Source organism: Lates calcarifer, linkage group LG19, assembly GCF_001640805.2.
Source record: "Lates calcarifer isolate ASB-BC8 linkage group LG19, TLL_Latcal_v3, whole genome shotgun sequence".
NCBI lineage: Eukaryota > Metazoa > Chordata > Actinopteri > Centropomidae > Lates > Lates calcarifer.
In genome coordinates, this window is record NC_066851.1 from 17,975,178 (window position 1) to 18,002,629 (window position 27,452).

General features: G+C 42.6%; 3 protein-coding genes across 8 annotated transcripts in view; 2 read left to right on the plus strand and 1 right to left on the minus strand.

The window, feature by feature from the left end:
- Positions 1–854: 854 nt before the first annotated feature.
- Positions 855–10,106, plus strand: tmem62 (transmembrane protein 62). Of its 2 annotated transcripts, none has more exons than XM_018663678.2 (14): positions 855–1,131; positions 1,252–1,491; positions 1,901–2,012; positions 2,189–2,326; positions 2,826–2,871; positions 3,361–3,502; positions 4,466–4,590; positions 4,783–4,905; positions 5,032–5,187; positions 5,431–5,590; positions 5,815–6,013; positions 6,234–6,329; positions 6,472–6,590; positions 7,497–10,106. In XM_018663678.2, exons 1-14 carry the CDS (start codon positions 1,114–1,116, stop codon positions 7,815–7,817), a joined length of 1,995 nt encoding a protein of 664 aa, XP_018519194.1. In that variant the 5' UTR covers positions 855–1,113; the 3' UTR covers positions 7,818–10,106. The 2 variants fall into 2 exon arrangements, with proteins under 2 accessions (XP_018519194.1, XP_018519195.1); XM_018663679.2 differs by having other exon boundaries at positions 1,287–1,491.
- Positions 10,107–11,074: 968 nt separating this feature from the next.
- ptgr2 (prostaglandin reductase 2) lies at positions 11,075–13,993 on the minus strand. 2 transcript variants are annotated; one of them, XM_018663681.2, is made up of 9 exons: positions 13,850–13,993; positions 13,665–13,715; positions 13,421–13,539; positions 12,926–13,117; positions 12,569–12,739; positions 12,071–12,280; positions 11,625–11,834; positions 11,460–11,499; positions 11,075–11,358 (listed from the first exon to the last, which is right to left on the minus strand). In XM_018663681.2, exons 2-9 carry the CDS (start codon positions 13,699–13,701, stop codon positions 11,294–11,296), a joined length of 1,044 nt encoding a protein of 347 aa, XP_018519197.1. In that variant the 5' UTR covers positions 13,702–13,715; positions 13,850–13,993; the 3' UTR covers positions 11,075–11,293. The 2 variants fall into 2 exon arrangements, with proteins under 2 accessions (XP_018519197.1, XP_018519196.1); XM_018663680.2 differs by having other exon boundaries at positions 13,665–13,934.
- A 212-nt stretch (positions 13,994–14,205) lies between these two features.
- The window catches only part of mideasb (mitotic deacetylase associated SANT domain protein b), a 28,277-nt gene continuing 15,030 nt past the window's right edge, over positions 14,206–27,452 (plus strand). Inside the window, exons 1-5 of one of the 4 annotated variants that reach the window (XM_018663433.2) lie at positions 14,206–14,627; positions 20,564–22,455; positions 24,700–24,972; positions 25,518–25,866; positions 26,083–26,149. In XM_018663433.2, the coding sequence (XP_018518949.1) occupies positions 20,839–22,455; positions 24,700–24,972; positions 25,518–25,866; positions 26,083–26,149 (2,306 nt within the window). In that variant the 5' untranslated portion in view covers positions 14,206–14,627; positions 20,564–20,838. Of the gene's footprint in view, positions 14,628–16,537; positions 16,670–17,859; positions 18,335–20,563; positions 22,456–24,699; positions 24,973–25,517; positions 25,867–26,082; positions 26,150–27,452 lie in introns of those variants that run through there. The other 3 variants (XM_051078156.1, XM_018663431.2, XM_018663432.2) reach the window with 3 other exon arrangements.

Here is a 27,452-nt window from a genome sequence, read left to right on the forward strand (position 1 = left end):
GCGCGCGCTCCATGGTCTTAAAAAGCTCGTTCGCGGTTTGTCAGCGGGTGCGCGCAGCATACACCGTTGCCAGATTTAATTGAGATAGACTAGACCAATCTGAAGAACACGTCCAGCAACTGCAACTGCTGGAACTACAATAATAATGTTATTATTAGATTAACTGCATGCACTTGTCCCTGTCTCCAAACACAACCTAACATTTCATTGGTGGAATCCTCCCTAATTGCACCAGATGTAGTCTATATTATAACCTGCACAAATAAACTTTTAAGTAACCCATCTGGCTACACTGGCTGCATAGTGCATACAATCACCAAATCAGCGTTTGTTTTTTGAGCTGTAACATGTCAACTATTGTAATATATCCTACAAATTGCACAATGAAAAAGCTAAGTACTTGAGTGTTAAGTTGAAAGATTAAACTTAAAATTTAAACTTCGAAGTCGTTTACTCCTCATATATAAAATCAATTTATTATTAAGTATATTAAGTGGCTGAATGTGTTGAAAACCTCCATGTTCGGAAAATACAGCCAAAAATGTCAAGTAATTCAAAGAGATGTACATTTTTTTTGTCACTGAAAGCTGTAAGATATTGTAAGCCGTCTACATAACTATTGCTCTATAGCACCATCTGGAGAGAATCTACAAGATTACAGTTTATTACAGTTACTGCACTATTAATTCTATTTTAAACTATCCATCCTAAATCCAAAACCTTCATGGAGGTAATATCAGTCACAGGACTTCCGTGCTATGCCGCATTAGTTTTATCTGGGTGTCAACTGCCAGTTGTGCGTGCTTGGCAAATAAAGCTGATTCTGATTCTGGTTATTCTCGAAACTTCTCGCGATGTCAGATGCGGTGTGTTTGCGGTCGACTGCGGTGCACGGAAAACAATGTCAGAGTGAGAGGTCTTTCTTCACACACTCTTCTTTCATCCGACAGGTGACGTTTCCCCTTCCAACCGGTCGGTGTGTGCTTTTGGTAGCTGGTAGGTAGCTAGCTGCTGCGAAGCTAACCTGCCGAGCTGCCTCCTCCGCCTCTGAAGGCAGCCACTGAACGGACCTGTGAATGAACACCGCACCTCCATGCATCTCCTGTGGCCGCGATGGCAGCGACAGAAACGGTCTGAGTCTTAGCTCTTAGCCATGTAGTTGAATGGTCCACTCTATGTGTAGTCAATGTTAGTGTGATTCGTGCCCTTAGCTATTTCCACCAGTAGCTAGCTTTTTTCTGTCCGGGACAGACGGCGGCAGCTAGCCCCCTCTCTTGCCACTACAGGAGGATGCTGAAGCTGTTCGGTGCACTGGTAATCCTCGGACTGGCCCTGGCGTGCATCACCTCCTGGGTGCTGGACAGCTATGACACGGCTTGGCACCCGAAACGGAGCGTTCAGCACCCGGCTGCCGGTGATAGAGATGAATCTAAGGGGAGTTCTCCACCATTTCCCAGCGGCGAGTTGAACAATATATTCTGGTTTGTACAGGTGGGCTATTATTCTGACCTGCTGGCTAGCTTTGTTTGGTCTTGTAAGCCATTTACAACAAGCTGTTTAACCTCAACCAATATCTCCTTTTAATTACACAGTCTGGCATTTAACATGAGTAGAATATGTAGCTTTGGCTTTGCAGTGTTGTCATTGAGAGCTAGCCATGGTGGTTGAACTCTCTGAATGATTGACTGAAAGGGGTCACTGACCACAGAAGTGTGTCATTGTCAGGTAAATAGGTGGTTCAGCAGCAACACAGTAAGTTGTAGTCAGACTTTACACCTTTTGTGTTTTACAACTCTCGTACTGTTGTGTTTAAAAATAGGGGCGTTACACACTATCCTGGAAAAAGGCCAGTTTTAATCTTTTCCTTATCCCTGATTTTGGTTTGTATGTCTGGTTCAAGGTGTCTGACATTCACATTAGCCGATTTCATGACCCAAGACGCATTCCTGATTTTGAAAAGTTCTGCACTGACACCATTGAAGTGATCAAGCCAGCTCTTGTGCTTGCAACAGGTACAGTAATTCCCCCTCCTTTCACTAGTTCAAGGTACTTGGAAAATCTTTGTATTGTGATGAGACATATTGGGTGTGGCCCTTTGGTCAGTGCAGTCCGAAGAAATGACTTAGGACTTCAGTGCCCTCATATGCATCCTTGCAAGTGTCTCACACTTTCCTTCTCTGCTTCGCAGGGGATCTGACAGATGCTAAAACAGAGAGCAAAGTGGGTTCCCTCCAGCATGAGGTGGAGTGGCAGGCCTACCACAACATCCTGAAGAGGTCGCGCGTGATGGAGCGCACCCGGTGGATAGACATCCGTGGAAATCATGGTGAGTAACTGCAGCACTTTGTCATCTTAACATCCTCTCATTACTCACCAGTACAAATGAAGTATTCTGCAATGGGTAGTGTGCTATTAAGAATTTCTGAAGAATCCATTTTAGCATCACACAGGAAGTCACCCTATCCTCCTCCTCTTCACTGCTTTCTTCTCTATTACTGGATCACAGGCTATTAGATGTGAAACAAGATATCCTTTCTCTAACTGTCCAAAAAAAAAAAAGAAAGCTAGTTATTGGATCTGCAGTTTGTCTGACAGCTATTCCTCTGTTATTGATCGCAATTGTTGATGTGTGTCCTGTTATTTTATCAGTTTGTAGATTCTATGACAGCAACAGATTTTGTTTGATATCTTCCTGAGTGATGAAGAAATCTGATGCTTCGATTAAATATGCATCATCCTGTGGGGAATTTGCTCATTAGACATTCTGCTCATTGTGACGTTTCATAAGCTCCAAAATCTCACCATCGTCTCATTTCTTCTCACAGATGCCTTCAACATTATTTCATTGGACAGCGTCAACAATTATTACCGGTCAGTATGAAAGAGCCAGCACTACAGTAAATGCCAGATTTACATCCAGTCAGAGCTCCCTCCTGCATGTCTTATAGTAGCGAGCGAAGTGTGAACTCAATCAGAGAATGTTGTGACTGCAATGCCTCCGTAACATGAGTAGTTGCAGACCTATTTATTGACAATATTCCAATCTGTGTGAGCTTCTTGAGGACTGAAATAGAAGCAGAATCCACATGAACAGACTGACTCTCTTGTCTTTTGACACAAATTATGTTTGATGTGGCGTTGCTCCTTCTGTTGCTGATTGATCTTTTATCTCCCTAATATTCTTAATGTTGTGGTCATCCTCTGCAAGACAAAGTCTGTCTCCTACGCAGGCCTAATTTATTTATTTAAAATGCATTCAATTATCTCAGGGCTGCGCTAGGGTTGGTGCTGCTGGCTCCATCCCCAGTCTACTGTACAGTATCTTGTTGCTCACGTTGGCTTTTTTCAATTTTCCTCTAGGAAATACTCGGCTAATCAGAAAGTCGGCTCTTTCCACTATGTTCACAAAACTCCCTTTGGCAACTACTCCTTTGTCTGCGCGGATGCCACTCTGACTCCAGGACCCAAGAGGCCATACAATTTCTTTGGTATTCTCAACCAGGTATGCCTGTGACCTGAAAATAAACATTCAATGAATTTCATTAAAAATACAGCAAATATTGGTTCTCAAATTCATTAAGTGTTAGTGGAAAGTTTAATGAGTTAATTCCATCTTCATCTGGAGTGAAATGTGGTCACTGAAAAGGCAAATAGAAGGTTGTACTAGCACATATAGGTGATTGTTTATTAAATTATTTATATCAGGGACCATGAACAAAATACATTAATCACGAAAGATGCTTTGTACCATTTAGCTGCTAGCTAATTTCCATCTGCAGTCCCTGGGCAGGCAAAGGAAACAATAAAACATACACTGAAACCTTACACCACCGCTACAAATAGGCCAACATCCTGTTCATAACCACACAAACTCACACTTAATAGGAGCAAACACAAAAATAGAGTGTAGATATGATAAATGGACTTGTACTTATATAGCACTTTTCTAGTCGTATTGACCACTCAAAGCACTTTATACTACGTGTCACATTCACACACACATTCATACAGCGCTTGCTCTATGCACAAAGCGCTCTAACACATTCACACCCATTCACATACCGATGATACATGCATCAGGGGCAACGTAGGGCTCTTTCTTGCACAAGGATACTTCAGCACAGACTGGAGAAGCCGGGGATCGAAATGCTGACCTTCCAATTAGTGGGCGACCCAGTCTACCTCCTGAGCCACAGCCGCCCCAGTATCAAATATCAAGTAGATATCAAAGTAGTACATACATATATTCAAGGTTATAAAAGCAGGTCATCAGAATATCAGATTAATGTTACAGGACTACTAGTACACACAGTGCTGTAAACAGTGCTGTAATTGTAAATTTCCTGAAAGGAAAGCTGCAGCTCACAATCACAGTTATCTATCTTAAACAGAATAAACAAAGGATGTGCACACAGTAGATGCTGAATGTAATGCAACAATTGGTTCTTTTCTCAATTTACAACAGACTCAAATGGACTTGCTGGACACGTTCAGAGTTGAGAGTCTGAAAAGCAACCAGTCAATCTGGTTTGGCCACTACACCACCTCCACTGTCGTCTCCCCTTCTCCAGGAGTCAGGGACATGATGAGGTAAGAAAAGCCTGAGTGTTAAACCAGTTATAGAGAATGGGTGGAGAAATAAAACATTTTCCACCCAGTCATTGTGCAAACATTCAACTTAGCTATACCTTTATCACCCTAACTTAGAAAGCAATATTTGAAATACTTTCAAGCATATTATGATGATATTATAGTTTTTACACTTGGACTTGTTGTGTTTAGATCTGCAGTTGCCTATCTCTGTGGCCACCTGCACACACTGGGCGGCCTGATGCCTGTCCTCCACAGCCGACACCCCCAGGGCACCCTGGAGCTGGAGCTGGGTGACTGGATGGACAACCGCAGGTACACAATATGACACAACAAAAAAATCAAAAAATATTTCCATCTTGCTAGTGTTTGTCATTTCCTTTCTCCTCATATAGAAACATATGCAGCTGTTCAGTACATTCTTCTCACACCTGTCTCCAGGTACAGAGTTCTGGCTTTTGACCATGACCTGCTGAGCTTCTCTGACCTGAGGTTTGAGCAGTGGCCTGCAGTGCTCATCACCAACCCCAAGGACGCACAGTACCTGCATCCAGGAGTGGAACCACTGAGTCGGATACGTAGATCAACGCACATTAGGTGTCTGTTCTGTGTGTGTGTGTGTGTGTGTGTGTGTGTTTAGGTTGTACAGTTAATTATATCTGGATCCAACAGTCTTTTACAAGTCGTATGTAAACATCTTGGGGGGATATGTATCCTTTAAATGTCTGCGGTTTCATTTATTATGATGAAAATCTGTATGCACATTAAATAATTTTTACAGTGACAGCACCTTTAATTCATTTTCAGTATTAAAACCTTCATTGTCTTGGTTCTCAACAGGATCTTGGCCTTCTCAGAGGCTCCAATCACAGCCGTGCATGTGAGCATAGATGGGGAACCTCTGGGGAAAGGCCACTCTGCTGGAGGTCCTCTGTATGTTCTGCTATGGGATCCATCTCTCTACCTCACTGGACTGCACACAATCAGAGTTAAAGTGGAGGTCAGCACTGTATTCATTTATCCTCCGCTTTAAGTGAAAAGTGCTCTGAGACTTGTAAATATTTCATAGGTCTTGATTAAGTTTGGAAGTGTTTTTTGCCTGAGTTGAATTATGATTCAGTTGTAGCTGTGGTAGCTCTGCTGACTGGGCATCGCGGCTTTGAAACACGTCTTAATATTGATGTCTTGTTTCTCTCTCGTCTTTTTGTGTGCCCTGTGAGCCAGGACTCGGCGGGCCGGTCGACAGTCCGGGAGCAGCACTTTACTCTGGAGGATGACCTGACTCCCAGCTTTGGTTTTGTGCAGTCCTTCATCCTCCTCACAGACCACTACATCCTGGGCCGAGTGGCCTTCATTTTCATGATGCTGCTGAATGTCGGTGTGCTGCTGGCCTTTAGGTTCCTGCGTGTCCCTTCTGGCAGAGGTGAGCTGTCACAAAACACCCTCCAAATTAATACATCATCATAATGTAATATGAAGTGCTGGCAACTGAAGTGCAATTACACTGATATTAGTCTACAGAGCCTCTGTGGACAGAGACGAGGTGCACAATAAACCAGTGCTAATAATTTCTTATCATATGCACTGGCATTTAAAAGCAATTTTTTAACAGTGTGTACAATCATGCATTTTTGTCTGTACAGGACTGACATCTCAAGCGTGTATGTCACTCCATCTGGTCAGTAAAATGGACACTTTCTACTACTCTCTGCTGCTGTTCAACCTGTGCACAGCCTTAGGTAGGTCACTAATCTGCTACATAGTATAAATCTTAGTGGTTGTCATAAAAAATGCTGGTTTGCCTTTCCTGTAATCCTGTGCATATTCATAATGCATGCATGGTCATAATAGCCTGTGCTGTTTCCATATCTCTGCCCACAGGTCCATGGTTCATAGGAGAATTGATAGATGGCCATAGTGGTGCCTGCTTCGCCTTCGGGGTTTTCATCGATGGACACTTCCTGGAGGGCAGTCTCACTTATGTTGTTGGAGTTGTTCAAGTAAGAAAATTACTTTGATTTTAACACAGCTACCTCAGAGATGAAGGGTTATTTTGCTGACAGAAAATCAGCAACTACTTTAATAAATCTCTGGGTTTTGAGCTGCTAATTGGACAAAACAAGTAATTTAAAGACAACACCTTGGGCTTTAGGAAAGTGTTATGGGCATTTTATAGACCAAAATATTAACTGAGAAAATAATAAGCAGATATTCTGGAAATGACAAAGAAATGTTAAATGCAGCCCTAATCTGCTCTCATCTCAGTGATGTCTATACAAAAGTCATATATTCAACTGCAGCTGCCAACTTTACATGTCTTCATGTGCCTTTTTTCCCAATTGCTAATTTCTGCATAATTGACAAATTTAACTTTATTTGGTTTTTTTTGTGGCAGATGACATAGTAATCCAGATTTTTAGTTACTTCTTTTATTAATAGGTTCCACTGAATCTACTAGTGCTGTTTTCCTTCTTCACTACATCTGTACCTTAAACCAGTGGTTCCTACCCTGAGTGCCAGGTCCTCTCAGAGGTGCTAAAATAAAACAATGTGGACAAAACAATATTTAACCAAGCTTCAACCAAGCTATAAAAATCCTTCAAAATAAACTATCTGACAAAGAAAGAAGACAGGCTAGAGTAGAGCTTATGTCTACTCTAGCCTGTGATGAGGGGTCACAATGTAGATATTTCTTTAAGGGATCACTGTCAACCTCTGCCTAATACTTCCATTATTAAATTTATACTTAACATGTTCTGTAACCCTTTTTAACTATACGTTAGTATGTTGTCACCCTGCTGTATTAATATATTTGTTGAAACCATCCACAGCTATTCTGTCAAGGCCTCATCTTATTTTAAGGACTGAGAGCTACACTAATCACATTTACCTGAACTAATTTCCAGCTGCTGTTCTTCAACATGCCCCTCACATCTTACCTCTGCTGGAGCCTCCACCACCGTTGCCGCGGCAACACCTTCCGATCCCACTTCCTGCGGCCGGGCTGCCGCTGGCGGACTCTGGCGGTTCACCTCTTCATGCTGCTGCTGCTCACCTGGCAGGCGCACTCCTGCTACTTTCTTTTGGAGACCTACGGCCACATGGCCTTTTTCCTGTCTCCTGTCCGCACGTGGGCGTTAGGCCTGAGTCTGCTATTGGTCTACCGCGCCTGGACTGGCCCCGCCCCTCTCATTCGTGAAAACAGCAAGAGCGTTTCTCCCTCTTGACAGTAATTGCACTGTACCACCACGATTTTCCCCCTGAGCCTGACTCACAGATATATTTTGCTGTCTCTATCTACCCTGAAAGCCTCAATTTTCCCCACACAGCAGCCCCCTCCTTTCTTTCTCTCCTTCCACAGCCACTTCACAGTACATCACTCACTATCCTGTTTCTAGATAGTATTGTTTCCTTAATATGCATGTTATTGTAAAGCACCGGTGAGCACATCTCTGGCCATATTCATAGCAATGTGTACAGTGTTAAAAAAACAAAAACACCTTGGATACATTAAGGGTCTAATTGCCTATTCGAGCTATGAGAGGACTAGTCCAAACGTATGCTGTAGTTGACAGTATACTGTATCAGAACTGTATTCTGCTGTGGTTTAAGCTGACTCATCTACTTGAGCTTTAGCACTTTTTTGGAAGTGTTGCCTTGGCCGAATGCCACTTCACCACTGCCAAAGGATGAATAAGAAAGATTTCACCTTTTATTCTTCCCTCTGAAAACAATTTTCATTCACTAATGAAGGCTGGACGTGCCAAACCAATCCTCGAGTTTACCTTCCGACACACAAATCATGTGGATAATAAAAGGTGTACGCCTCATTTTATATAATGCAAGCTTTTCCTAACTTCCCATTGCTGACAGAAGGTGGTATTTACTCTGGTGGAGATGGTAATGCAGCCTAGACGATCATATTTTCAAGTTTCTTCTACACATAATTACAGGAAATCAAAGGAAGGAAATTGTGAATCAACCAAGCACTGTAATTGATATGTGTATAACTAGTTAATGATTGAAAGTGTTTTTTAAATCGAATTAATTCCATTGCACACAACTGCCACTAAAAAAAAAAAACCAACTAAATATTCGTATTGGAATATTCATATCAAAAAACTCCAATGCCACTTTTCACCAAAACACAGAGAGGCCGGCCTGAAACTTCATGCTCCTTCAAACGTGACTACAGAAAGCAGCTGTTTGTTTCTCAGGAATGTGAGCACTTGAACAATAGGCTGGTCCCAGTAGTATTTCAGGACAATGTTTTTATACACCATTAGTAGCTCAGTGAACTAAAAAAAAAAAAAAAAAAGTGTTAAAAAATCCAGACGTGTGGTGGCTAAAAAAAAAAAATCTAAATGAATGTGTTATAGATGTGATGAAATGAGATGAGCCAGTACTATGCTGTTTTTATTTATTCATTCTGATTGTATTGTGTGATTTCTTTACTTTTCCCTCTTGTTATAAAACTACACTGGAAATGGGCATTCTTCTGCTCCCTCGTGGTGAGCGTGGTTAGGACGGTATAAGAGCATTCCTTGTGTTGGAAGTTTATCTGACAGCTTTGTGTGTGAAAAACATGTTTGTCTATGTTGTCTAGAATGTTAATCCTTTTTTGTGAAGGTGTGGGAGCGGTAAACTGTGTCCGTTGCACTCTAATTCAGTCCTTTCTAGCCAGTAGTAGCAGGTGCCTGGATTCCACAAGAACAAACTGATCTAAAAAAGTGCATAAATAGAGTGAAGACCACATTTATCAAGTCTTTTAATAGAAGCAATGTTCCTGCACCGTTAGATCCTTTTTTTTTTTCTTTCAAACCATACCCGGTGCAGAATAATTGCTCAGTGCTGTTATAAGACCGCTAGACACTGAGAAAATTATAATATGTACATTTGTGCTGGCAATGGTTTAATAACTTTTTTCCTCTCTGCATAGACAAGTCTTTTCCATTTATATGGGAGCACTACCAAGTGTATAATTCCAGCATAAAGACTGATATTTGAAATTTATGGACTTTGGTTGTTGGAGAGTTCTTCTCCATCAATGCTCAGTACCTCTCACAAGTTCTGTAATCTGTCCACAAGGAGGCAGCATTGAATGGATTTAGAGGGTAATGATTGATGACTGTGCTGCATTTCACTTCCACTTCCAAATTATGCATGGGACTTTTTGCAGAAGAAAATCACCAAAAGTTCCATAGTTTATTGACATTCACTGATTATGATTTACTTCAAATCTGGTTGTGATTGTTCTGTATTGTAACATCAAACTGACTATTCACAAGAAAGACTGACATCAACTCCATCACCACCACGTCTGATGTGGTGTCCACTTTATTTATTCTGTATCCCTTCCTATGTTCAGATACTTAAGCATATGAATGAAGATGATGATGATTTTACACCTGCCACATATTTTTCTCGTGACAACTGAACTTAGAGCCAACCACAATTTTATTTTATTAATGGTTTATAGTGCTGTGGAATAAAAATGTTCATTATAGTAAATCATATACTTTGTGTTTGTTTTCAGGTTATTGTTACATAGTTTTGTACAGGAGTGAACAAAAGGTATGGAACCCCAACATGGACAAAATGCAATAAAGTCAAAAAGCTAACTGATACACCAATAAATATACAGTTAGTTGAAATGAAATGTGTATAACATTATTATTATTACCTCATACTCCTTGCAGCTAAAGTACTTAAGCTGGCAAGCTAATTCAAACAAAATTAGTTACTGAATGCTACTCAAAAACATTTCATTATAAGAAAGGAGACATTGATGATGACACAATAAAGTCCAAAGGCTTGTTTCCATTTAGATCGGTGTGATATGTAGTTGCTGTACATCACTGTTTAAACTTTTTGTATGTTGCTAACATGCTTTCGCTGGCAAGCACAAGCAAAAAAATGTTAGCTAGCTTATGCTACTTAAAAATCTTTAACTCTGTGTGACAAGGATCATGCTATTAGCATGGTGTTTGAGAAGGCTGTGAATTTGTGCAAGCAAGCTAACTGTTTGCTTGTAGGCCACTTCAGCAACAGTTAAATGTGTTAACACAGTAAAGCTACAGCAGTATTACAGTAAAATATATTGATTAACATTACATGCAAGGGCTTCTTTAATTATATGCTGAAGCTAGGTAGCAAACTAAGAAGGCTGGTGCTTTGTATGCTACACACTTTTCTCAACTGCTCCACTAATGTTCCTTATTTTACCTTGTGGTCAACTTTTATATTTGACTTGTTTTCATTTTCTGTGCTCCACAAAAGAACACATCTGCTGTCTTATGGCACTCGTACGGTGTAAGCAATGACATTTCAACACTGGATCATTTTAAAACTATGACAAATAATTGCAATTTAAAATGTGTAACACATTGGTTAATATCATAAGGCAATACTTACTGCAATATTCTACTCCAAGTTTACGCACCACACACCAATTTTCAGAAAACTGAATCAATACATAATAAAATTCAAGACTTTCATTCATTTTATTTTTCTCATGAACACAATTGTGTGATTTTTTATTTGTGTTTCATAATTGTAATAAACTAGCATCAGCAAATCAATACAATATTTTATTGAGTTCATTAACTTAGTGTTAATAGCAGTGATAAAAAAGGCAACTGTGGGTTAATTTCCCAAGGTGTCTGGTGAGAGCAGTTGCTACTGGAAACTAAGGTAATTTTCTTCACTCTGATATCTTTATAATTTGCTTGCCAATGTTTCCCCCTTTCATCATAGAGCAAAATGCATCTGCAAGAGAATGAGAAAAATATTTAACTCCTGTCAGGTCAAAATAAAGACAGAAAAGAGTCATAAAATAGGGGAAAATGCCAGAATTAAAACTCATATACCTCCCATATTTTCAATACCATTCACCACAGTTTCCAGCACCTGCAAAAGAACAACAGCAACAAAATGATGCGGAAAGACAGACGGGGGAAGAAGCATGCAGCATCTTGCAAACAAACAAGGACAGCCAAACAGCCAACCACATATTATCACCATTTCCTCCTTACCTTGATTTGACCTGATTTAACATATTGACTGAGCTCAAAGAGGGCAGCTTCTGCTTTGTTCATGTAGTTCAGCACCATAAATCGTTCTCTGGTGATGTTCTTTTTTTGCAGGGTTTTCTGTGTCTTCTCACTTAAAGGCGGCGGATACGGCACATCCTTGTTGTACTGAGAGATCTGCCCACACAAAATCACATGGCCGCTGTTGTTCATCTGGAGGTAAAGGAGGTCAATGTGTCAGACTGATATTATAAAACACACAATATTCACTTTTCGCAGAATCCACTGCCATCTTTATTAATTTTGAAAATGTTGGACACACAATTAGGAGAAGAAAATCAAACTAACACCTTCAGAATTCACACACTTTCCAGCCAAATAAACAACAAATGAAAGAAATACATCCACTGGATTATGCTGTGCAAACATAGACACAACATGAGCAGTACCTGCGCTATTACAGTATCACTGATGGCACCTCCCACGTTGTCAAAATAAACATCTACACCTTCAGGGCAGCACTCCTTGAGCCTTGTTGGTACATCCTCTTGGCGATAGTTGATGGCGGCAGAGAAGCCCAGCTCTTCCACTAAAGCTCTGCACTTTTCATCAGATCCACAGATCCCAACAACCCTCACACAACCGTCCAGCCTGCCAATCTGAAAAAGAAAAACAGGGTGCAATGATAAAATCAGGTGCTCACTTTTCTGCAAACTAAACTGTGTTTATCTTGTCTATCTGTGGTTAGCTAGATTAAATCTACTTCCCTGTGTATATTTTTTGATAAACACAGCAAGAGCCCCCACCAACCATCTTTCCTTACTCTTTCTCACATTCAATCCTCTACACAGATCAATCCACACACGTTGTTTACTTACATTTTCATATATTATGTTGTAAGTCCATGAGAAGATAATCAGTGTTACATGTTTACTGTATTTATTTACCTGTCCAGCAATGGAGCCACAGGCCCCAGCCGCTCCACTCACCACCATGGTCTGATTGGCCCCTTTGGTCACGTGACCCTTCTCTCTTACACCCAGAAGTGCAGTGAGGCCTGTTATGCCAACTGCACCCAAAAAGTAGGACAAGTGCCCATCAACCAGCTGTGGATCAAGCTGCAACAGAGAGGTCATATTCAGTCTGTGCATGATTTTTGTTGCACGGACAGACCAAGTCGAAATCAAACCCTTAAACCTTGAATAACACACTCTAATTTGTCACACGAAGCACAAAGTCTTTCTCCTCTTTGCAAGAGGAAATTATGACCCAGTCTATCTGTCACTGGGGATAATATGCCACACCTTCTGTAAACCACTTCCTTTCATAACAGCATGGGTCTGCCAAGGCCAGTTGAATGAAGTGACCACATCTCCCTCAGCGCAAGTGCTGCAGCGGCTGGACTCGACAACACCCACACCTCCACCATCAACACACTCCGACAGCTGCCATGGAGTCAGGTAATCAGCACCGGTGTCATCGTTCATTCTGCATCTCTGTGAGGCAAAGATGAAGAGATAAACAGTTGAGGAGATGAGGAAGCTTTTCCTGTGGATTTATGGTTGACTCTTTGACACTGGCTGCCATATCCTTGTTATAGATAACACAGGTGGACTAGTTGACTGTATGATGTAACTTTGTTTGTCTAACTGCAGTGATAACAAGTGGCTGATGTCACTGGACAAAAACTTTAAATGCACAACATGAATTGAAACCTATTGTTTAGACAGTCCAAATCTAAATATACATAAGAAGACACAAGTAGTCATCTATTTTGTCCATCTTGACTGTATCAATACCATGTAAGGGTCGACTGAAAGGCAAAGCGTCCGAACAAGGGCCTCCCCATCTCTCAGGTCAGGTGCTAAAGTGGTCTCCTCCAGACGGAAATTTTCGGGAGCTGGCGCCCCGTTTTTACCTAAATGTAAATTAGTTTGAGTAGTAAACGTTAGCCACGCGGATGCAGTAATGCTGCAGCACAGGAGACAAGAAAATGGGTCATCTTCTGTGATGAAAAAATGAACACTATGCTAAGTTGCCGACCTGGTCTTGAGCTGAGAACGACTCTCTGCACCTGCATTCTCGAAAAGTAGCCTTGAAGTCAAAGAGATACTTGTTGTGATAACCAGACCTTGCAAAAACCGCCAGGTTTTTATGCGCCAAAGTGTTAAAAAGTGTAGCTATGTTATTACATGAATAGCATGACGCTAAACTGACTAACTACTTACAGACCGTCCTCCAAAACTGTGTTTACATTAGCAAACTGGTGCAGAAACTCCATTGACTGAATGTCGCATTTGTACAAAGCAAGAGGCTTCCCTGTTAGCAATTTCCGTCTTCGTTTAACTCCCAGTAGGCAGTTGGGCTGATCTTTTTTTTTTTTATCCAGGAATCAGTTACTATCCCATATTTGATTCCGTATTTATTGTTAAAACATGTAATGAAACATTCAGCTGGCGAGGGCCCAGTTTGACGCCCATTGTCTCCAAATACGAATGTGAGGTAGGTATACCAAAGTGCGACATTATTTCCCCAAAGTTCCGGTGTACAGGGTGGTCACTATCTTGCCAGTGAGTCATAGATGATCTTTTCCAAGGTACCGTTGAGCCGTTAAGGCAGCCACTGTAAATCAGAAACGGTACGCGCCCTCGGCAACCGATTTTTATTATTCCAGTTCATCAACACTGCAGCTATTGAGCATATTCAGCTGTGAATTTAACAACAGCTGCCATTATTGTCGACGCTGGCAATGCAATCGGTCCGTTGTTTCTCGTCAGAGCTTATTAACGCGCGGTGCAGTATCGATTGGTGCTAGCTTAAAGTGTTTTAAAGTGGAACTGGGAAGTTACGCCTTGTGGAGGAATTTGACAAAATACAAAGTTTATTGAGTTTCATTAGTGACTTTCTGCCGTTGCACTAGCTTATCGTCAACTTTAGCTGCAGCAGGAACACCGCCAGAAAACAGGGAAATGAAGGCTTGTGTGCCATGGAGGGACAGAGTTTAATGTAAGTACTGCAAGGCTATTCGCTTATGCATGCCAACTCATGCTAGGTGTTTTGTTAATGGTTGCATATATGGGGTAATGCACAGTAATGAGCCAGATTATTGTGTTGCAAGTAGCCGTGGTGAATGTAGCTAGCTTCACCTGACCACCGTCCCGCACAGTCACACAACGAAATGTCAAAAATCCCCCAAAGTCCCAGAGGAGAGAGAGCAGTCATAGCATGCCACCGGTGGTGGAAAGTAATGAAGTAAGCGTACACAGGTGCTGTACTTTACCTGAGTATTGTAGTTTTCTGATGCTTTATTGTTCTATCTGTACTCCACTACATTTCAGAGGGAAATATTGTTCTCTTTACTTCACCACATTTATCTGACACCTGTAATTACTTTGAAGATGAGGATGTTAGAGACCTATAATGACCTATTGAAACATAACAGGGACTGATATGTAGTAAATTAAGCCACACGGGAACTATATAACATGGGTAAAAATAGCTCTACAATATTTAAATATTGCTAGCATGATAATGCATTAATAATAAGAAGAATCCAGTAGTATCACATATGAACATAATGTCTACTTTCACATTTATACCACAAATATGTAATTTGTAAGTAAGGTTTTTAATGAAGGACTTGCTGCTTTTACTTAAATACAACGTCTGAATTCTTCTTCCACCACTGTATATCACCTGCAGCTATAGTTTGTATTATACTGTGATTTTTTTTATAGCAGATATGAGTAATTGTGTATGATATAACATATACAGCAGCATCAGTTCAGGTTGAGTGTTTCTTTACTGCAAAAATGTCTCAACAGTGATGGTGACATTTTCCTTTAACATTGTCTAAAATGCTTCAGAAGATTTGTAAAATGCATTCCAGTATGAGTGGGGCGAATAGAGGATATTGGTGTACTGGGGCTGCAGCTATCAATTATTTTCATTATCTGCCAATTAATTTCTCAATTCAGAAAATAGAAGATAAGGCCTGTCACAACTTCCAAGAACCCTAGTCATTGTGCTCATATTTGTCTGACAAACAGAAAAAACCCAAAATATTTAAATTTCAATTATCTTAAACAGAGAAAAGCATCAAATCTTCACAATATGGGAGCTGTTGCCATAAAATGTTTGTTTATTAGTTTCCCATTCATTTTCTGTCAACTGACAAGATGATAAATCGACTAGCTGTTGTAGAACTACTTGTATCTTCTTTGAAAACCCAGTAAAAAAAAAGGCTGTTTGACACACACACACACACACAGACAAAAACACGCTCACACCACAATTCCCGGTGCAGCAACAATGTCATCAGATGAGGCAGCCATGTCAGTCTGACTCGACTTCTTGTCAACTGCATCTGTGAATGTTTTCAGGCTTCGCACGTTATTTTAAGGGTCAGAGAGAAGAGAGAGAGGCCGGGAGAGAGACTACAGCCTGGCACAGTCTGTCTGGCACATGCTTGGTCACGTCCAGTGACATGATATTGCATCATCAATTACTAATAGTTAGGTAGTTTCACTTCCTATCACAATAGGCCTTTTTGACAGCAGACATTTTGACTTGTCATAGTAGGAAAAGCACAGGTACTACTAATAACAACGGATCAGTTCCATTCAAGAGTCCCAGTAAGCCATTAGTGAGCCAGCATGCACAATACCATGCAGTGTAGTGAGGAACACCTCCATGTACAGTGATTTTTTTTGGACTGAAATCGACTTATTGTTTCAGCACTAGATTAAATAATTATACTGAGTTATTTTTGATCAGTTGACAAATTAACTAATCATATAATTATGTCAAGACTGCTTTATACAGGTGGTTGTCTGCTCCATGATGATGTTCAGGGTCAGTTTTTATCTAGGCTATCGTTTTATTTGTTTGACATTACATCACAGAGCAGGCCACAGATCACCTTGCAACATCTGGGCATGGTTAAGCATTCACAAAGTATTATTTCATATGAACACAAGTACAAACTGATCCTGAACAACTGACACTGATTATAACGGCATCGCATGTGGCTGTCTGTTCCAACAAAGGTTGGCTAAACTTTTCTTTTTTTCTTGACAGAGGCCTTAACATGGCCGACTGTTTGACTTGTCATAGCAGGAAAAAGCACAGGAGCAACTAATGACATTAATGACTACTCTATTGGGCGTCATATTAAGCCGGCTTTCTCAACACGCTGGTACCACACACATGTGGTACACCTGAATCAGATACAGCTATTATGGATAGTATTTGTTAAACCTGTCATTTCCTGCCATAGGATGTCAAAATATCTACTCTGAAAAATGTCAGTTTGGCCAGTTAAATGCTAAGATAATACTGTTTCTAACTACCATGTATGAGACTTTATGTCTTTTACTTGTGATTTAACAGTGCACTTATTTTTCATAATTCTTTTAAGCATTTTTCAAGCAAAATTATGGGGGTTAATGTGAGGATTTGCTTCTTTTCTCTGTTATTTTCTCATTTTAAATTGAGCATCTTTGAAATTGAAGAATATCACTTGATCAAAACAAGACATTTGGAGATTTTACAGTGGGCTGTGGGAAATTGTGACGGACATTTGTGCTATTTTCATATTTTCTGACCTTTTATAAATTCCATGATAAATGGAGAAAATAGCAGAGTAATTAAGGTAATTGTTCGCTGCAGGCCAGATGTATTCTGTGTATTATTATTATTAAGTAAAAATACCAAACAAAGGCTGAGAGTCTTCCCTTTCTCTGTTACTATACTAATACTTTTATGTATTTGGGCTGCTGCTAAGACTGAAAAAGTAAACATTTTAAATCAAATCAGATGTATCATATTGTACTGTTTTAGACAGTTATTTGGAAACACTGAATTCATGCTGAAAATATGAACAGCAGCAGCCTTCATATAAACAAATATATATTTTCACATTTTTCCCCCCACACCCTAACAAGCCTTTTTCTGCAGCTTCTATGAATAAAACCCTGTTTGGTGTGTTGTGCAAACACCATTCATGTATTAATAGAGGAATTTCCTCATTAAAAAAGAAGGGGGTGGGGTGGGGGTGTAAGAAGTGTGAATCTGAAAGGAAAGTGAATGTAAACCGGAGTGTGTAACCGGGTGTGCCCTTCCCCTCCATCCCCGCGGTCCTCCCATGTGTGTTGGAATTTCCCGCATGGACTGAGAGGGATCTTGCTCCGTAAATTACAGCGCCTTGCATGTCAGAGGAAGACCTTATATGGGCATGGAAGTGGGTGTGGCCAGTGAGCTTGTGGCGGTGGAGGTGGAAAGGAGGGGGGAATCACAAGACAAGCAGAGACACGGAGAGTAGCTGTACAGCAAAAAGGCCGCATTGCCAGTGTGAGTTTTTTCCTCCTGTGCAATCCTAGTGCAATAATGTGCAACAGACAGTGGCGGCATTGCGCCCGCGTTCGTGCAGATTAGCGCTTTCTAACCGGTAGAGGATTGTGTTTACGCACCGACGTCGACCCCCTTTTCCTCTTGACTTTGGTAGCGAGGAAGGGGGGTGAGAAGGAGGAGTAAAAAAAAGTACCAGTGAGTGAGGTCAGCAGCATAGCATGAGTCAACCTTGGGGATGTATGCAGTCATCATCGCGGGTCGGTATTGTGCGGGCCTGCTGCCGCTGCTGGCCGCGCAGAGCTGCGAGTGTGCGATCCTGCGGGCTGAGCTGCCGCGAGTAGCAGCTTTCATGACAAAACACAGTAAGTATCGGGGCAGACGAGGCTTGGAGACGCGGTTGTCGATGACTGTGGCGTTGTTGTTGTTGTGCTGCTGGTGGTCGACAGTGCATGTTATTGTGGCCGCAGCTTACTGACTAAAGTTTTGTTTACCCCCAACTCCCCCTCCCTCCCTGCCCGAGACGGACTGGGCGCGCACGGGGCTGTTGGTCGAACCTCCATGAGGGAGGCTCATCGCTCGTCCGAGGGATGTTTTCAATGTCTCAGCCGGAGCTGTATTGACAGCACCGAGGGTGCACAGAGGAGACATGTGACGTATTTACCTTGTTGTTTCCGTGGCGTTTGTTTATCGCCCGCGCAGACACACTTTTATCATATCGCCTGCATTGTCGCCTCGGTTTGTTGCAACGGGACACGGCATTAGTGGCTGGATAATCCGTTCCCTGCAACAAAGGGTTTCTCGTAAATAGCGCTGAGCTTGCTGGCCACAGAAAGTGATGTGGAGGGAGGGAGGGAGGGGAGCGGAGGGGGGTCCAGGAAGAAGTACTGTCGTGGAAGGACTCAGCATGTTTTTCCTCTATCTTTCTCTATTTGATCGTCTCTTGCACAGCGCAGGCCGCGTGTGTTTCGGCCTGATGTGCCACACGGGGCTGATTTAAATTAGGAAACGGCGATGGATTAGGGCGGCTAATGGTGCTTGACATTTATTTTAAGCCAATTTAACGCGTTGGTTTGTTTATTGGGCTAAACCCCAGGCTTGTGTAAGGTTGCACTTGTGATGCGTCACGATGATCCCTCACCTCAGATGGAGTGCGCGCTTGCTAAACGCACAGAGACTGCTCTCACAGCCCTGTAATCAGCACTTCATGTGTTTTGCTCCAGAGCAGGGTCACTCTGCAGGAAAAAAAAAAACGTGCTCTGTTTACGTGCACCTTCTCATAGAGGATGTTTCATAGGATATGACAACAGGTCAGTAGGGATATTTAACATCACATGGCATTGCTGGTGCACACACACGCACAGTTTGTTAGCCCCACACAGCATGGCCATTCAGTTTCCCCAGTCAGTGGTGCCCCTGAGCCAGTGCAGGATCTGAACAGCTGCAGCTGTCTATTTTAAGAAGCTTGTGTTTTACTAGGCCACCAGAGTAAAGGGTGACAATTGTCAGTCACTTCCTAGGTTGTCAGAGATGGACGTTGCCAAGTCCATGTTATAGAGATTCTAGTATTAATTTATGTAATCATCTTGACAAATTGTTTTGTGTAACATGAGTCCTGCAGCAGGCGAGTGCTTTGATCGTCTCCCAGCAATAAAAAAAAGTCTTAATGGTTTTCTGTTCAGGTTGTTGACTGCTGCACAAGAGCAAGCACAAGATTTTTATTTTACACAGATGGAGCAAGGATTGAAAATTTTTAACAGAAACAGTCGCGATCTGTGTGTGCATCTTCAGATTTGGCAGACTGCACCGTGTCAAAATCTGCTCCAAAACCTGGCCATCAAGTAATATTTTTGATAATTATAACGGGTTACCATGGCAATTGTCAAGATCTCTCTACAAGCTATCAAAGCCTTCAAGACCATTTAGGCTTTTTTTCCTCACTTAGATCTTTTCATCATGACTCATTTTGCTCACTTTCAGTAGCCTTCCATTTTTGAGTGTGCAGCTACGGTTCAAAGGGTACAGGTTCCCTTTTTTTACACCTCTGATGAGTCACAAAGTTGTAAAGAGTGGTTTCAGTCACGTTTAACTTGCCGTCTGTTCGGGTCGTTTGGCGGGAAAGAGAGCTTCCTTTCTGTCACAGGTCAGGTTTTGACAAAGGTGATACAGTTGCAAGTGAGCCTCGAAGTGTTTTTTCATTGTGTGTTTGTGCTTCAGTACTGATGTCTTGACCCATCATTAAACATGGTGCAATAATATCCTGTAATGACATTTCCAGGAACTATTGATTTAAGTATTTCTATGAACTATCTTCCTAAGGAATCGTATATGCAGATCGTTTAGGATACGTGTTCGCCTGCATCCAGGACCTTATCCATGTGTCATGTGAGCTTAGCGAATAATGACACAGTTTAGACCTCCCCCTCCCCTCCTCTATTCTCACACCCGATACCTTTCAGTGGAGGTCTATTGTTGAAAAAGCAAACAGCAGGTTTTTACACGGCTGAGGCAGGGATGATAATGAGAGCCCCCTGTGGGGACCCCTTTAGTCTGATGGCTCAATGCTTGACCTCTCTCTCATTTTCTCTATACAGGGTGTTGCCTGTGAATGAGAAGAACACGCAGACTTCTTCAGATCTACTCACCCCAGGCCAGCGACCTCTGAATGGGTCACAAAGAACTTCAGAGGGCAAGAGAAGATTATCTTGGTTGACCTGGCTCATGGTCACTCTGATGTCAATGTAGCTTTACAGCTCTATTTTATTTTATCGTGGGTACCCTTTAATTTTTGGATTGATATATTCAAAGTGACCCGGTGGAGCATTAGCAGTCAGTTTGGTTGAAAATATTTACCTGGCTAGGCTTATTCATGCCCGTCATGAGTGTGCCAGCCCAGCAGAAACCCAGTGCCAAAAGAACAGGCAAACGCATCACGTTTTTCAACGATCAAAGCGTAGCAATGAAGGAGACTTCTCAGCACCCTGAAGGGTCCTATTATGTCCCAGGTGGCACTGCCTCAGACCCCGGACAGAGCGAGGCTGCAAGCACCGTGACCTCCAATCCAGAGGGACCTCACATGTACCTCAACTCTGTCATCTTCAGCCCAGATAAGGGTGACCAGAGCAGGGGCCATTATCAGCAGACTGTACCTATGAAGTGGGCCCACCAGGAGCCCAGTCAGCAGCAGCCATCGCTGTCCCAGCAGCAGAGAGCTGCCTCCTGGACCCCCATGCCTAACTGGGGACAAAACTTTACGAATTACATCGGAGGAGTTAGCGTAACAGACTCACGGACCCAGAATGCATTTGTAAAGTCGATGCATGAGACTTCTGGCTTACAGCCGCATCAACAGCACCCTAACAGAGCTGCAGACAAGCAGCCTCTAGGGGCCAACCCTGCAGTAGAGGCTTACAGGGATGCAGTTAAGGCTCGGGGCATGGAGTGGGAGCAGCAGCAGCAGCAGCAGCAGCAGCAGCAGCAGCAGTCCCAGGCCTTTCAGGAGACCTTAAAACCCGGGGCACTGAACACCCAGCAGCATAGCACATCCCACTCGGGGGGAAGCTCAGTTTTGCAGCCCTTCCAGTTGGCCTTTGGTCAGCCTAAGCAGCACCTGCCAGCCTACTACCAGACCTTTCAAGGCAACAGAACGACCCTGCCTAACCCACCTAACTACTCAACACAGGTAAAACACCCACACCAGTTACAGCAGCTGCAGAAGCAAGAGCAAATACAACGGCAGCAACAGCAACAACATCACATAATCCAGCAGCAAATTCAGCAGCAGCAGCACCATCAACAAATGCAGCAGCAACAAATCATTCAGCATCAACAGCATGTACAGCAGCAACTACAGCAACAGCAACAAATACAGCATGAGCAGCAGCAACAAAAGATACAACAACAGCAACAACAACAACAGCAGCAGCAAATACAACAACAGCAGCAGCAGCAACAGCTCCAGATTCAGCAGCAAATGCAACATCAGCAGTTGCAACAACAAAACCCTCATGTGCTTGACTATTACCCTGGTGCACAAAATGCACACCCTCACCCCCATCCACAGCCTGTGGTGGTACACTCCCAGGAGTCCTCTGCTCCAGCTCCCCCAAAGATCCAGGAACCAGTCATCCAGGACATCACCCCAGAGCCCCAGCAGTCGTCAGATCCCCTGCAGCCCCCTCTCCAGGCTGAGCCCCTGTCCCAGTCACAGCCCCAGACACAGCTCCAGTCCCAAACACAGCTACGCAGGTCACGACGGCTCTCCAAGGAAGGGGGGGCACCATCCGACAACCCTTTTCTCCCCGGCTCTACGGATCAGGCAGCCCCGGGGCTACAGGGCTCCCAGAACGGGGCCCGTGACATCCAGGCGGCTCCAACGGGCGTCATCCAGAGCACGCGCAGGAAACGCAGGGTGTCCCAGGAGGTCAACCTGGAGACCCTTGCTCAGAAGGCCTCGGAAATGGAGTCTTTACCACATGTTGTCAAGGTAAATGCTCATTGTAATTTGGAGACCATCAAAATGTTCAGCCATTCTTCTTTCCTCATCTTGCTTTCTTTTTACTCTTTTCTTTCCCTTGTCTTTTCTTTTTTGTGTCTCTCTGTTTTCAGTGCTCTTTTGCTCACTCATCTGTTTTTCAGCTGTTTCCTCTCAAGGAAAAGAACCACAGAAAATAACCTTAAATAGAAAAGGACTGAATGTTCTCAATCCCGATCACTGCACGGCAGTTTATATCTAAACTCATCGCTGCAAGCTGGAAGCCTTAATTGCGAATATCTCGGTGAGAGCTAGAAATCTATTTTTCTAGTGTTATCCCAGGGTATAATTGCAGTGGGACTTTAGCTCCCAGAACAAGAGCGGGAACTGGAACAAACGCCTAATGCAACTGCCAAGAAAACTCTGCCAAAAGTAGTGTTGTTTGTGATTAACATGTTGCTGGAAGAGATGCTGAGTGTAATCAACGCCCAATGAAGTGTACACCACAGAACTGAGCTGCTCTGCTGTGTGGGTAAAATCTGTAGCTAAAAAAGTCTTTACATGGTGTATATTGTCACAGGGTAAATATATACCCTACATACCACAAACAGCTTCATATGTGACTTTTCAGCTCTCGCAGAACTACTTATTAAATTACCCCAGCCGTGCCATGTGAAGTCATACACTTATCTGTGTTTATCTGCTGAATGTCTTGATTGTGCAACAAGTCCTGTTTCCAAACAGCACTGAGTCAGTATGTCTGTAGTTCAGCATGGCTGTGCCCTGGATTTGCCTCACGGGTAGCTGATCATACAGACAGTGTGTTTGGTTACATGCCTGCACACCTCCCCCCATCCCATCAAAGGAGAGAAACTCCAGCCTGGCCTCGTCTGCCCTACCCCCCTCCCGCCCCCTCCCTCTGACATAGGGAGGGGTGCAGGGTTGCCCTGCCTGCAGTGCTCAGCAGAATATCTCTCCACCACTCTGGTGTAGGGACTGGAGTTTTCCACCAGCAATAATGAGCATAGATCCAGCGTAGCCACACTGCTGCATGCCTCTCTGCCCATGAAGATGCGGCGTGTAGCGGCAGAATGCATCTGTCTTCAGCTGCCCTCTGATGTGGTGGTTTTGATAGGGTTTGAAGTTGCTCCAGAGTTGATCGTTTGCTCTAAGCACACAGGCAGCTCAGGCCCACTCATTATGGTTTCTCAGAGAAAAAAATGTGAAGAATGCTTTCGGGGACTGTTTCTTTGACATGCGTGTAAGGTCTGTCACTCAAGTGCTGCACCTAGCAGTGCAATATCAAGCCAAGACATGGTAATATTTTGAATTCTGTCCTTTGTTTTATTCTGAAGAGCCTTTCACAACAGTCAGTTTTCGGTAGGAATACATCTCAGGAATGTTTAATGTTCTGTTGACCTATTTGTTAACTCTCCATTTTGAATATTGACATATATTTTTTTTTACTGGGTTCTTGTGTGCAGTGAATAACAAGGTTTCACCGTTTCCAATTTATTGTATTGATTATAATTCGGCAGCCTGCCTGAGTAAATTAATAGCCACCCAAGTAAATTGTATTGTTTTATTGTGCTGTGGTTTGTTAGGGAGTGACAAGTTTTACAGTTGTTGCTTAGTGCTGTGTATCAGCCACACAAGTTGATTATATTAGTTGCTGCATTTGAAAATGTGTCACCTACAATGAGCTTGTGAGCTGCAGTTTCAGTTGTTGCATTAAAGGCTCAATAGCAAGCCAGCAGCAAGATGAAACTGTCTTTGATTTTTGCTTAAGTTCAGTCTTCAACTGTGACAGTAACCTAGTTTGAGGAGTCGCCCCCTTAAGTGTTTTTTTTTACCTCCACAAGGAACTAACCATTGCAACTAACAATTATCTTTTTTATTGATTAATCTGACTGTTTTTCTGGATGAATCATTCTTTCTAAACATTAGAAATAATGATATGCTTTCCTCAAGGCCAGGTTAGCAGGCATAAAAACCCAAGAAACCAGCAAATATTTTCATTTAAGGAGCTGGAAATTGTGGACTATTTCCTCAAAAATGAATCATTACTCATTCAGATGCTACTGATACATTTTCTGTGCATTGAGTAATTGATTAATTGACTTAATGTCTCAGTTTTTGTTTAACATCTACAAATTGGAGTCTGCCAGCAGTGCATTTATCTTCTTGATGTTTCATATGAAGGGGAAATCCCTTTCTAAACAGCACCGTACCACTTTTATCCACCATCTTCATTAGGAGCCCCACAGACCATGGAGTCCCACCGAATCAGAGGGTCTGAACGCCAAGCGGCCTCGCGACGACAACCTTGTGCCACTCGTCATCCCCGTGTCTGTTCCAGTCCGGAGGCAGGAACCCTCTTCCCCCGACAAAGATGAAGCAGCCCTGGCTTCCAGCTGGCCCCCCAGGCCTTCGAACCCCCAGGACCTTGGCCGTGCAGACCACAAACCCTCGGTCATTGTCACCCGGAGACGCTCACTTAGGAACTCTCTGTCAGAGAGTTCAGAGCAGGTCAGCACACTTGAGTCATTTTTGTCTGGTACATTTTCAAACACTTTAAGACCTTATTTACCAACTTATCAGAGTGAAATGACAAAGAACTGTGGGTAGTCGTCTGGTATCCCACTGTCTTCTTCAGTCTGTTTTCTGCCCGTCTGAACTCCAGCTATTAAATCCTTGCATTTATGCCACATCGCCTCACCAACACACTCTCCCTTCCCCCCACTACGCTCAGCGTCTCCCCTGCCCCCATTTTAGTTGTCCACACTTTTCTCCCTTTCTCTCTTTTCATCTGGGTGGGGGGATTTGGTGAACTGGTTGCCCTGTCCCAGATCAAGCAGATTATCAGGGTTTAGCACTGCCATACTGTACATTATGTACCTTGCCTTGGGTGCCTTGTTCTCTCTCTAGGATTTCTCTGGAACATACAAAAAGTGGAGTTAGCATTCATAACTGTAGTAGAGTTTTGTGTGTCTTTTCTTACATAAAATTAAAAATGATGTATCACAGAGACTCTTGTGTTAAATTTACCTCTTAAAATCATTTTCCATCACCAGAATGGCGGCGCAGAGGGGGAGAAAGACGACGACGGCAAAAAGTCCAAACGGCGTCCCCGGCCTGAGCCTCTCTTCATCCCGCCACCTAAACCTGGCTTATTCATCGCTCCGCCTGTCTACTCCAGCATCACGCCTTTCCAGAGCCACTTGCGCTCCCCTGTACGCCTCGCTGACAACCCCCTCACCATGCCCCCCTACACACCTCCACCGATCCTCAGCCCTGTCCGTGAAGGCTCCGGCCTCTACTTCTCCACTTTCCTGTCTTCTGCTGCGGCCGCTGCAGCCGGCAGCCAGGGCCTGCCGCCCCCTGCTACACCCAAGTCGGCCACACGCAGCCTGTTGCGTTCTAGTAAGTAAAAAAATAATGATAAGTTCATAAGACCTCACTGAATAGCCCACCTAAACTTAGCTCTGTCAATTCAAACATGAAGTAAGGCAGTGAGGTATGATTTGTAAGTGAATTATGAGAGTTGCTGTATGATTATTTAAAACAAGAGCTCCTGTGATTATGACAAAACCTTTTTGATAATGTCACTGAGTGGATTTTGTGCTGCTGCCCTTTTAGACAGCTGCGACATCACACCACCAGTTCTGTCTGCTATGAGCGAGGCCACTCCAGTCAGCATCGAGCCGTGAGTATTTTCCTCTCCACATCCCAAAATCATCATCTTCCATTATGGAAAGGGTGGGTTTGGGGGTTGTGTGTCATTTTCAGAGAAATTACATGGGTACTCTAAAGCATGCATTATCATAGCTAGAGTAGTAGTTCTGCAATCAATTATTTAAACCATAACACTGGGCTGAATCATGAAACGTCTTGAAAGAGAGCACAGACTTCTTGAAATTCTAAACCCATCCTATAAAGTGGCCCTCCCCTTTCGCCACTGTTACCACTGGAATCTTTTGCCCTGTCATCCACAGCTAGCATTAGTGGCAGCATTCACCTTCTGATCTAACTACGCAGCCTAATGTCTCTCTCAGTAAAATGCATCCTGTCATAACACGTCCATATTAAATGTCAAATGAAAGCCTTAAAGCTTTTTGAAAACTAATGACATTAAATACACGAAAGGCCTGTGCCTGTGTCCTTCAGTGTATGTTACAGTATGGCTGGAAATAGGAGTTAAACAAAATACCATATGTGGCTTTTGTTGAGCAGCTACTTTGTCAAAATTTCAACAGAAGAGGAACTGGTGTTTCTGTTTACAGTGCAGCAAAACAAACTTGCATTGTTTTAACCCTCTGGAGTCCACTATGATTGTGGTTCATTTTTGCAGACTTTCTAAATATTAATTTTTGTCTTTGTGTAGCATCTTTTAAATTACCCTTACCCTGCATGCAAAAAAATATCTTTAGTGTGTTTTATAAATGCACTTTTCAACTGATAACAAACAGAGCTAATCTATAAACTATACTAGCATATTAGCAGCTATTTAAAACAACCCTGATGCAGTGTAAAGAAAATTAACAGCGAAACTGATATCAGTGAGATAAAATTACACTGGATTACATGCCTGCATCGCCTCCTGTAAATCCATCGTACTTAGGTAGGCAGTCTGAAGCCAGTGCTGGAGTGGCAGACTCCACCACTAATAATAAAAGCTTCTACATAGAGACGTAATAATGAATGTAAATACACTGAATGTCTATTGCAGAAATAATACCACCCACAGATAGTATCAAAAATGACTTCTGAAAATCTGAAGGATTTTAACTTTAAACTTATTCTCAGATGTACTCGAATACAGAGAATCAACAAAGCATGTAAACAACTTTAACCAAATAAGACCTTCAGTACAAGATGGCCAACAGCCAAGTTACTCCATGAATGTAAACACAACCATTGATATCGTTGATGTTTATGAAAATTAGAGCAGCAGAGAAGGGAGCTTTTAAGGACACTGATACCAGGTGTTTTATCCTTAAAACCTTAAA